Consider the following 11612-nt stretch of genomic DNA (forward strand, 5'->3'; position numbering starts at 1 on the left):
TTAGTCCAGATGCTGAAAAATATTGCAAGGACAATAATCAAACACTATTGGTTTTAGAGAATGCCTCCTGGTTCATTGGGTGAGACTGTGAGCATGCAGATTTGCCAAGATGTGGATAAAGTTCTCTTGTTTTTTGTTCAGTCATGTCCAACACTTCCTGACCCCATTTGGGGTCTTCTTGGCAAAGGTACTGGAGTAGTCTGCCATTTCCTTCTCCAGCTCATTTTACAGATGAGGAAACTGAGGCAAACAGGGTTAAGTGACTTGCCCAGGGTCACACAGCTAGCTAGTAAGTGTCTGAGATCAAATTTGAGCTCAGGTCTTCCTGACAACTTCAGGCTCGGCTCTCTATCCACTGCGCCACCTAGCTGCCCAAGAAAATGACGTAGAAAATACTACTAATGCAGATTAAACTTTAAAATATGTTGTGCTTTTCAGAGAGCTGGATGTTAAACTTTTATCCACACAGCTCTGCCAATGCAAGTTCCTCCTCACTAGGGATTATCTACAATTTATTTTCTATGTATCTTTTATAAAGTACATTTTTTGTTTTAGAACTCACATTCTAAGTGGAAAAGACAGTTGTTTATATATTGTCTCCGCCATTAAGAAAGTGAGTTCCTTGAGGGCAGTGCTTGGCACATAACAGTCATTTAATAATGCTCATTGCCTTGATTTGTGCATTGAATCTTCGTCCTTCTCTTTTCGGTTTCTCTTCCCAAAAAAACTACATTTCCCATAAGCACCCGAGCTGGGAAATTGACAAAGGCTTCACTGCCTCTGCGCTTTGCACTTGCGCTGTGACTGACTCTCCTCCCCCTCGGCTTTATAGTCACTTCCTCTGCCCCACTCTCCCTTTCCTGTCGGTGCAAGATGGCGGTGCAGATCTCCAAGAAGAGGAAGGTAAGGGCCTAGTTCCTCCTGGGAGCGAAGGAAGGGATTGCGGGGCCGCATGGAATGCCCAAGAAGGAACGGTCTTCTGGCCGCAGGCCCTGGGCTTGTTTGAGCATCGCAAGGAGCCTCGGCGGAGGAGGATGGCGGCGGATTAAAGCTCTTGCGGCGGCTCACTGCACGTTCCTCTTTGGGTTTCGGTCGTGGTGCCGGGCGAGCCCACGATGACGAGGGCCTGGGTTGGAGGCGGGGTGTGGGGAGCGCCACGGCGTGGACTGAACCAACGAGCAGCCAGGGAAGGGGAGACCGAGGGGAGAGGCAAAGGGTGCTCTTGGCGGCCTGGGCTGAGTCGTGCCGGTTGGTAGCAGCCCAGGCCTGGGAGGAGGAAGGCCTGGATGCCCATCTCAAGTCGGTGCGTTCTAGGCTAACCCTGCTCCAGCCTCATTTTCCTGCTCCGTAAAAATGACTAATTGGGGCATTTTAGGGGGGAGAGTCTGGAAGGAAGGAATGCCAGGGTACTTAAATATACTATTCCCGAGGGGAATGAGTGTTTAGAAGAGAAAGAATTCCGTCTATCAGTGAACGAGCATTCATTTATCAAGCGCCGGCGATGTGCCAGCCATTGCTTATTGCTAAGCCTTGTTTGAATTCCCACCCTTTTTTGATTAAGCCCCTCCTACACCTTCACTTTGTAATAGAAAGGAATTCACGGTTGTATGTACCTGAAGACTAATCAACTGGCATTTATCAAGCGCTTCCTATGTGCCAGGCACTGAGCTACTTGAAGATAGAAGGGAATTTACCTTACCCTCCATCCTTTTGTGTGGTAGGGAGTGGAGGTCTTATTCTCATTCATTTTGCAAGTGGTAAAGTGCCAAACGTGTCCCCACTAGACAGGCTTTTCTTGTTGGTTAGCTCGTCTTAGAAAAAAGAATTGCTAGTGCTCACTAAAGGTTATTATGATATGTAATATGTATTATGTGATCTTATGTGTTCTAATTACATAATTATAATAATAGCTAGCATTTATATAGTGCTTTCAAGTTTGCGAAGCACTTTACAGATTTCAGTTTATCTACACAAGAACCCTGGGGGGAGGTGCTATTTTATTCCTATTTTAAACATGAGGAAACTGAGGCAGACAGGTTAAGTGACTTCCCAGGGTCACACAGCTGGTAAGTGCCCGAGACTAAATAGGAATTCAGGTCTTAGTGACTCCAGGTCCAGCATTCAATCCAATTATTCAGATGCTGCATCACACAAGGATTTTGGTGTATAGGGTTAAATAACAGTAGCTTCCATTTATGGCAGTGACATATCTTTCACTGTTAGTAAAAATGCTTCACATAAGTGAGGTAAGGTAGGTGGTATAAGAAACATACGTTCCCTTTTACAGGTGAAGAAAGGTAAAATTAAGTTATCCGGAGTCATAGTTACTCACTGGCAGGGTGAGAGATTCCAGGTGTTGAGATTCTGAAGCCTTCCCTTCCTGCCATTCTTAGTTCTATTGATGCTTACCAAAGAAAATAGGCTGGTAATTATTGGGGAGAGTAACTGTTATGCAGGTTCTTGGTGGGGTGGGGAAGGATGTGTAGCATGACGCTGTTGTTTTCCTGGGACTATGAAATATTACTCAGTATCCAGAGCAAAGAGTCCACTTAACCTGTAGCTTAGTACTTGCTTAAGAACCAAGACATGTTCATGGCATTTACTGGTCCCAGTCTCAAATGGACAGCTGGGTGTGGATAGAGTACCAGTGCCTGAAATTAAGGAAGGCTCATCTTCCTGAATTCAAATGTGGCCTCACATTTACTAGCTGTGTGACCCTGCTTAAGTCACTTAACCCTGTTTGCCTCAGTTTCCTCATCTGTAAAGTGAGCTGGAGAAGGAAATGGCAAACTGTTCCAGTATCTTCTGACAAGAAAACCCCAAATAGGCCACAAAAGTTGGGCACCACTGAACAACCTCAAATGAAATCAACCTCACCCAGAATTCTCTCCCAGTACCATATTGAAGGGATCTTAACTGTTGCCGATTAGTGCCAAAACTAACTGAAAGAGGTTTCAGTTTAATGAGTTGTTTATAAAAGGGAGAGAAAAAGTTTTAGCAGATCCACGGATCAGATAAAATGACAAAATTTATTGGAAAAAGTTAACAGTGGATTGGGAGGTAAATTGTCAAATCATAATTGAAATGCAACCATAGTGGGCTAGAGATACAAAAACATTTGAGGGTAAGTTTGATAATAGTGGAGTTGGGAATTTGAAGTAGAAATCAGGTAATCTGGGTCTTACACCCAACATTAATAAGGTAGTCTAAGGGAAGTCACTTCCCATCTGTACTTCAGTGTACTTCTCTGAAATGTGAGGTTTCAATGGAATAATCTAACCTTTTATTCTAGTTTCTGGCTTGGTAACCACTTCTAGTTCAGGTAGAACTAGATCTGGTGGTGTGGCACATGTAGTCAGTTAGGCAGACAGCAAACTTTGTGTTCTTTTGGTATTTGGCTCTGATCAGACAGAATGGGGCTGATAATAGCACCTGCCTCAAAGGTTTGTCAAACACTTTGCAAATGTTAAACGCACCACAAATGCAACTGTTATAAAAAAAACCCTTCAATGAAGATTCGATGACGAGTCTGACAGGAAGTAGACTCTTTGTTCAGGTGCTCTACTCTGCTGCGTTCTGCAGACCAGAATTCAGACTCCTGGCTCAAAGTAACTTCCTAAAGAAGACCTAGAGGCATTTGTCTGAGAAGGGTTGATTACACTTAAATCAGAGCAGAAAACTCATAGGGCTTTATGCCAATACAGGCTCTTTCTTTTGTATTTAGTTTGTTGCTGATGGCATCTTCAAAGCTGAGCTGAATGAGTTTCTCACCAGGGAGCTGGCTGAGGATGGCTATTCTGGGGTGGAGGTTCGAGTTACCCCAACCAGGACGGAAATCATCATCTTGGCTACCAGGTAATGCCTCACTTGACTCTAAAAGCTTTTGAGCGCTCAATGGAGGTGCACATCTGCCAGTTATGTGTTGAACAGGGCACCAGCTGAAATTAGGCCGTAAAAAACAAGGCTCATTTACATGACTATCATTATAGTTTATCTTTTTAAATGGACTTGTTCTTCCTAGCAGATATCTCAAGTTATGTTTCAGCCCTGACATATAATTTAACCTTTAGGTTGTAGTTTGCTATAGGCCATACAAGCTAGTTGTAGTATTTATAAGTACAATGGTTTTGACTTCAACTAGTATTTTTGTAAGCAATAAGCCCTGTGTTCATGTCCTGGTTTAGACACTCACTAGCCATATAATTGGGTAGGTGGAAGCAAGGTATAGTGATGAGGAATTAATGTTCTCATCTCTGCTATCTGTATAATGTAGTGGATACAGAGACCTTGAATGAAGATTCTGTAGAGTAAGTTTTCCTGCATAGGTAGGAAGACATGAGGGCTTCAGGTGAAGGTGGTCTGGGCCAAAAGATAGACAGGCTATCCCAAGAGTCTTAGATATCCTGTGTTCTGTCTTCATTTTCAATGGCATAAGGCTGTCTTGTGTGTGGATTGAAGTAAGGCAAAGCTGCACAAAGTTAGTCTCACTCCAGAAATCTTAGTTTAGGTTAACGGTATTAAAGCTTAAAAAACTCCCCAAGACACCATGAATGTGGAAGGTAAAAGAGACTTCAGAAATCCTGCATATGAATGAATTCCTTCTATGACATTCCTGATAAGATCATCCAGTCTGTCTCTGAGCACTGCCAGTAATTGGAAATTATCTCTGAAGACAAGCCAGTGTAATGGTTAAGCCTTTGTTTTTTACCTTCCCTTTTACCTTTCACCCACGTGCTCCTGGGCCAAATAAAATGTCAGCTTTCCTTAGGCATTTGAGAGCTGCCAAACTGTTCCGTGACTGCTCCTTCCAGTGATGCCATTTGCCTCCACTTTCAGGACTCAGAATGTCCTTGGGGAGAAGGGTCGCCGGATTCGTGAACTGACAGCTGTAGTTCAGAAGAGGTTTGGCTTCCCTGAAGGCAGTGTAGAGGTAAGCGGCCTTTGGCTAAAGTTCTCATCCTTGTTGATACAGATATAGTCTCATCGCCTGGAAAACTTGTGTAGGAAAATAAATAAGGGAAATGCAGCTGGTGTTCTAGAGAAGAGTTTTGGGAGGGACACATAACTGATTGTCTTCAGATATCTGAAAGGAAGAGGTAGATTGGTTCTTTGTGGCTTCTGTTGGCCAAATTAAGTCTGAGATCTGGAAGTTACCTTGAATGTCTTAGCCTGTTGAAACTCAGTATGATGAGGTTCCTTACAAAGCTCTGAGATGGAGCCTGGGGAGCAGGGAGTTTAGTTGCTTATTACTAGAGGGAGAAGCAATATAGAACTTGGAACTTGCCAGTTTTGTTTGTTTTTAGTCTTTGGAAGCCAAGCAGAACAGTAGCCCTGGGTAGATTTTTTTTTTTAAGTTTATGGCCATCTCTAATTAAATTTTTAATTGTACTTTTAAAAATATTATCATGGCATGTGTTAATATAGATATCTCACACAAGAAGAGAAGAATCTTGTCATTTGCAAAGTCTCAACAAGATTTGCAGTTGGGGTCATTGTTTTGTTCTTTTAAAGCTGTATGCCGAGAAGGTGGCCACCAGAGGTCTCTGTGCTATCGCCCAGGCTGAGTCCCTGCGTTACAAACTCCTGGGAGGTCTTGCTGTTCGTAGGTAAGTTTCTCAGTCCATTAGGACTTATTTGTACAACCTGCCTCGTAGGGCTATTGTGAGGAGAATTCATAACCTAGGGAGCTATTATTTGAGGACCTTTGATTTCATGAACCACTGTTACCTCTAATATTATATAGCTGGACTCCATCGTGCCTTAGTAACAGGTTGTGAATTTCCCTGGCTGGAAAAATTCAAGCCAGTCCTTGGAGATGAAGTGGAAGTTGGGGTTATGGTCTTCAGCACCTCATGCCTGGGATGCCTTCTGGTATGGGGCAGTGCCAAGTCAGAGGTTAGCCCTGTTACATTGTACTATAGCGTAGTCCAGGGCCCTTATCAAAAGTGTGTTCTACTAGTCGTTTGATTCAAATACCATTAATTATCTCGAGGCTGCTTGGCATAGTGGGTGCCCAAAAGACCTGGGTCTGCTATTTACCAGCTCTATAACCTTAGGCAAGTTGCTTTTCTGTACCTCAGTTTCTCCATTAGTAAGATGTGCCAATAGGGGGTCAGAAGACCTAAGAATTTTTCTAGTACTAGGAGTTATTTCTTGCTGTTAGCTTGTATGTTTTTTGTGTTAACGGGGAAGTCACAACTCAGCTGAGGCTTGCTGATCAGGTCTTGTATCTATTAAAATGAATAAGATTTGTTGAGTCAAATCAGAAGTATGAGGTTCTCTAACATCTCCCTCCTAGTCCCCCAGAACCCCCCCCCCCACTTCTCCCAAATAATTAGTGTATTGTTAGATGACACTGTTTTTTCCCCCTCCTTTTCCCTCTGCCCTTGAAGGGCCTGCTATGGTGTCCTCCGCTTCATCATGGAGAGTGGAGCAAAGGGATGTGAGGTGGTGGTGTCTGGTAAGCTCAGAGGCCAGAGGGCCAAGTCCATGAAGTTTGTGGATGGCCTGATGATCCATAGTGGAGACCCCGTCAACTACTACGTCGACACAGCTGTCCGCCACGTCCTCCTCAGACAGGGTGAGCCACTGCAAAAACTCGGGTGCAGCTTGGTGTTGCAGCAGATAGCTTATGCCCTGAGGAAGTGAATTCAGGAAGGGAAATGGCTGGGTTGGGAACCTGGATGAGCACCCCACCCCCAGGACTCTGAAGTACCTGAAGGCTGCTGGAATCCCCTCAGTGATGACAAAGATGACGAGTCAGAAAGGACACCTCCTGCTCTGAGTCCCCTGGCATGGGCATGTTTTGTGTCGCTGTACGTGGGGGCCTTTGCAAAAGTGTCTTGTCCTGGGTTGATCTAGAGGCATTTGTCTGAGAAGGGGCCAAAGAGCTTTTCTGTACCAGAAAGTTAACTAGATTCTGTCAGATATTTGTCGTAAGCTACATAAATGAAGCTACTTCATATCTAACCTTGGTGCCATTCAGGTGTATTGGGAATTAAAGTCAAAATCATGTTGCCCTGGGACCCAAGTGGTAAGATTGGCCCTAAGAAGCCCCTGCCTGACCACGTGAGCATCGTAGAGCCCAAGGATGAGATTCTTCCTACCACCCCCATCTCAGAGCAGAAGAGTGGGAAGGCAGAGCAACCAGCTATGCCCCAGCCAGTACCCACTGCATAACAGGTCAGTCCGTAGAACTGCCTTTGGGTGGAAGCAGTTAGCTAGGAGTTGTTTTGTCTTGTGTTTAAAAGAAGAAATGCTAAGAGTGTGTTCACCTATTTAATGTCTATCAATCCTCAGAGGCTTGTTCTGCCTTGGGCCTTTTCCCATGGAATGTTTCTTAGTTGCTAGGGACTGGAGAGGTCATTTTGCCTGACATACCCACTGAAAAGTACAACTTTTGGAAATGGGTTTTTGTCCGTTGCCTTGTGATCTGAACCATAGCCCTGTGAAGGAGGCAGGGTAGGGACTTGGTCCATTTGAGGCACTGGGAAATTGAAGTGTCTCAGCTCTTAATATTGGGCTAGCCACAGAAGCAAGACTTCTCAGAAATGCAGCTCTTAGCTTTGTTGGGTGGTAAAAGTGTCAAAGGCTTGAAAGGGGACCATAGAACATGGAATAATAGGGCCAGCCAGAGAGACCTGAGAGGTGACTCAATTTATAGAGCAGAAAATGGGCTCAGAGAGGAAGTGATTTGCTCAACATCACACTCACACCGCCTTTCCCACTTTACTGTCCTGCCTCTACTTGCATGTCTAGTGATACGCTCTAACTCCCAGCAATAAGGCACTACCGTTTTGGAGCATTTCTGATTGCTCAGAAGCTCTGAAATGGAGCCTAAATCTTGTCTCTCGTGTTTGGGTCAGAGTGAACTGGCACTGTCTAGTTTTCCTCCCTTCCTTCTGCTTTTGCTCAAGCTGTTGTGGTGCACTCTTTCCTGTCCTCGCCAATGGAAATCTTTTAACACCTTTAACATTTTCAGTGAAGCCTTCAATAAACCTTATCCTGTTCTGTCTGTATCAGTAGATATTTATCTGTATGCACGTCTCTCTTAACCACTGTATTGAAAACTTTGCTGTCTCCTTTTATTTGTCTGTCTTGCATATCTAAATATTTAATAAATGTTACATTAAAAACGCTCTGCTTTCCTTTTTTCAGCTAGTTATCCTAGTTCTTTGGGGTTACAGAGAATATATCTACTCCTTCCCCTTTCTAGCCCGTCAGGTATTTGAGGGAGGCAGGACCTCTGGACCGGAACACTTGGTTTCTTTGAGTGAATCACCCTCTCTAGGGAGTTGGGACTAGCTTTATCTAGGTCCCCTCTGGCTTTCAAGCCATTTTGTTCCTTGTTTCCCCAGAGGAACTTGTGTACTCAGTAATACCTCAGTAGGCATGGTCCAGATTTAGAGGGTCAGGTCCACCCACTCACCCCTGTCAGAAGATATGATGGTCTAGCCCAGATTCTCTTTGTAGCTGTCTTCACTTATAATTTATTACTGCTTGTTTTCTCCTCCTAGGACAGAGAGAATACTGATCTAGGAGGTTCTAATTCAGGCAGTGTTAATCTTTTACAAATTTGAGCAACTCTTTTCCCCTCTGCCTCAGTTTTCTTATCTGTAAAAAAAGATAATAGTCCCTCCCTGCCCCCAGTCGGGCTAGTGTGAAGTAGATAAAGGCTTAAGTAGATAACTGGACTGGATGTTCATCAGATTTAAGAAATCAGGGCACTGGGATGTTGGCAAAGAGGATTAAATTGATTTGAATATCTTGAAGAAATGGTATAAATTAGCTAGTTCAGGATTGGGGCGTGGGGGAGTGAGAGAGCCTGTAAGTACTAAACCTTAAGTCTACCTTCACGTAGCTTGCCAACTAGTAAGGGAGGGGCATTAAGGCAATGTAATAGGTAAGTGGAAAAAATAGTGCCGTGTGTGGTACAAGATGGTAGGTTTTTATTGAGAAAGGGGTCTTGAAAGCCTTCATATATGATGTGGCTTTTGAGTTGACCTTTAAAGAGTGCCTGGGAATTCAGACAAAAGTGGGAGGTGGGGAGACATTGCAGACCTCAAGAGCTATGGCTAATGCAGGAATTGCACAGGTCTGGTTCTGAGCACAGGAGTAAACTTGAATTAATAGGCACCTGATTAAGAGTAGGATGGTAGATAGCCTAGAATGCCAAGCAGGAGAATTTGAACTTGATCTGGTAAGCAATAGGAAATCTCTGAAGCTTGAGCAGACTAGTGATAAGACTAGATTTATGCATAAATTATTCTGGTAGTGGGAAGACTAGGCCAGTGGGTTGGTAATGAGGATCTGATATGTAGTGATAGCAGTGGAAATGAAGGGGACAAATGTGAGAGATGTTGTGGAGATCAGAAACTGGTAACCGGCTTTTCCTTCTCCCTCACCTCTCATATCCAAAGATAACAACCGACTTCTAGACTTTAGCATTGCTGCCTTGATCTAACTTTTGTCTTATTTTGGTTTCAAGGACTCTGTGACACCTGGAATGGTGTGCCCGAAGCTCTTCTGTAAAGATCTTTAATAAAATCTTTTTAAAAACACTTTGGTTGTTGCGTTTTTTTGAACATGAGCAGAGATTACCAGTAAGAAATGACCCCCTTTGGGGTCTTGTCAAAGGTGGAGTGGTTTGCCATTTCCATCTCCAGCTCATTTTGCAAATGAGGCAAACACAGCAAACAGGATTAAGTGGTTTGCCCAGGATCACAGGTAGTACGTGTCTGAGGCTGGATTTGAACTCTGGGCCTGGGATCTCTATCCACTGTGTCATCTAGCTGCCCAAGGGAACTCCCTTGTTTTCTCCATAATCCAGCAAATGTTGGTAATTTGGTCTCTGGTTGCTCTGCCTCTTCAAAAACCATTGTTTCTGGGGGGCAGCTAGATGGCGAAGGGGATAGAGCACCAGCCCTGGAGTCAGGAGGACCTGAGTTCAAATCTGGCCCCAGACATGTAACAGTTGTTTTTGTTTGGTTGGGTTTTTTTGGCTATGCAATGGGGTTAAGTGACTTGCCCAGGGTCACGTAGCTAGTGTTGTGTCAGAGGCCGTATTTGAACGCACGACTCTAGGGTCGGTGCTCTATCCACTGTACTACCCACTTGCACCTAGTATTTTGTTTTTTCCAATTGCTTGTAAAGATAGTTTCCAACATTCACTTTTATAAGATTTTGAGTTCATCATATGAAACACATTTCCACATTAGTCATGTAAAAGAAGAATCAGGACAAGCAGGAAAAACCATGAGAAAGGAAAAAAGAAAATAGTATGTTTCAATTTGCATTCAGGCTCCATAGTTCTTTATCTGGGTGTGGATAGCATTTTCCACCATAAGTCTTGGAATTGTTTTAGATCATTGTAGTGCTGAGAAGAGCTAAGTATTTCAGTCATAGCACATTGTTGCTGTTACTATTACAGTGTTGTCCTGGTTCTTCTGCTTGCTTCACTCAGCATCAGTTCATGAAAGTCCAGGTTTTTCTGAAATCCACCTGGTCGTCATTTCTTAGAGAACAATAGCATTCCATTACGTTCACATACAACTTTCAGCCATTCCGCAATTGATGGGCCATCCCTAGGTTATAGAATCTTAAACATAACCTTGCTGCCATGTAAAATGAGCGCAATTGTTTGATAATTAACATTCTTTGGCATTTCCCTTACAGGACTGAAATGTAAATTCCACTTTTCCAATCCAGTGGATACTGTCATTTTTGAAATTTATTGGTGTATTGAGTACAGCACTTTAACATCCTCATTCTTGAATTTAAATAGCTCAGTTGGAATTCTGTCACCTTCACTAGCCTTATTGTTAGCAGTGTCCTAAGACCCATTTGATTTCATTCTCCAAGATGTCTGACTGTAGGTCAGTAACTACAATATTGTGATTATCAGTGATATTGAGATCTTGTATATATTTAATCTCTTCTGCTTCTGTTCAGTCCCTACCATTTTTATACTTTATTCTCATTTTTGCCTAAAACATTCCCTTAGTATTTCTGATTTTCTTAAGCAATCTCTTGTCTTTCCCATCCTGTTTTTTTTCCTACTTTGCATTGCTCATTTAAGAAAAGCTTCTCTCCCTTGCTATTAAATTCTGCATGAAGTTGGATGCATCCTTCCCTTTCTCCTTTCCCTTTTTCTTTTCTCTCAGCTATTTGATAGACCTCATTAGACAGCCATTTTGTTTGCTCTTTCTTTGGAGGGTTTTTTGTTGCTGCCTCTTGTGTTATATTGTGAACTTCTGTCTGTAGTTCTTCAGTCACTGTCTACTAGATCCAATCCATCACCTCTACTTTATATACATAAGGAGTGCTATAGCTACACAGTCTGATGGTTTTTCCAACTTCAATGTAAGTCTGAATTTTGGGGCAGTGAAATGGCACAGTGGATGGAGCAGTGGCCCTGGATTCAAGAAGACCCGAGTTCAATTATGGCCTTAAGACACGTAGCTATGTGACCCTGGTCAAGTCACTTAATTCCAGTTGCCTCCAAAAATATTTTAAGTTTTGCAATAAGATCATGACCTGAGAGTTGCAGTCAGCTCCACTGACTATAGAGCTCCACCTGTCTACAAAGTATATAACAATTTAATTTCTATTTT

At 43.2% G+C, this 11612-nt stretch overlaps 1 protein-coding gene and 2 non-coding genes across 3 annotated transcripts; all 3 read left to right on the plus strand.

Moving 5' to 3' along the window:
- Window positions 1–797: 797 nt before the first annotated feature.
- On the plus strand, window positions 798–9560 carry RPS3 (ribosomal protein S3). Its single transcript, XM_020989543.1, has 7 exons — window positions 798–903; window positions 3725–3855; window positions 4837–4930; window positions 5512–5606; window positions 6393–6580; window positions 6986–7182; window positions 9488–9560. Exons 1-6 carry the CDS (start codon window positions 874–876, stop codon window positions 7177–7179), a joined length of 732 nt encoding a protein of 243 aa, XP_020845202.1. The 5' UTR covers window positions 798–873; the 3' UTR covers window positions 7180–7182; window positions 9488–9560.
- LOC144454649 (small nucleolar RNA SNORD15) lies at window positions 3505–3650 on the plus strand. The gene has a single exon (XR_013483159.1). It is a non-coding gene; the product is annotated as a small nucleolar RNA SNORD15 (small nucleolar RNA).
- LOC144454650 (small nucleolar RNA SNORD15) lies at window positions 6735–6880 on the plus strand. The gene has a single exon (XR_013483160.1). It is a non-coding gene; the product is annotated as a small nucleolar RNA SNORD15 (small nucleolar RNA).
- Window positions 9561–11612: the final 2052 nt, after the last annotated feature.

This window comes from Phascolarctos cinereus, unplaced genomic scaffold, assembly GCF_003287225.1.
Source record: "Phascolarctos cinereus isolate Bilbo 61053 unplaced genomic scaffold, phaCin_HiC Scaffold_726;HRSCAF=1367, whole genome shotgun sequence".
Taxonomy (NCBI): domain Eukaryota; kingdom Metazoa; phylum Chordata; class Mammalia; order Diprotodontia; family Phascolarctidae; genus Phascolarctos; species Phascolarctos cinereus.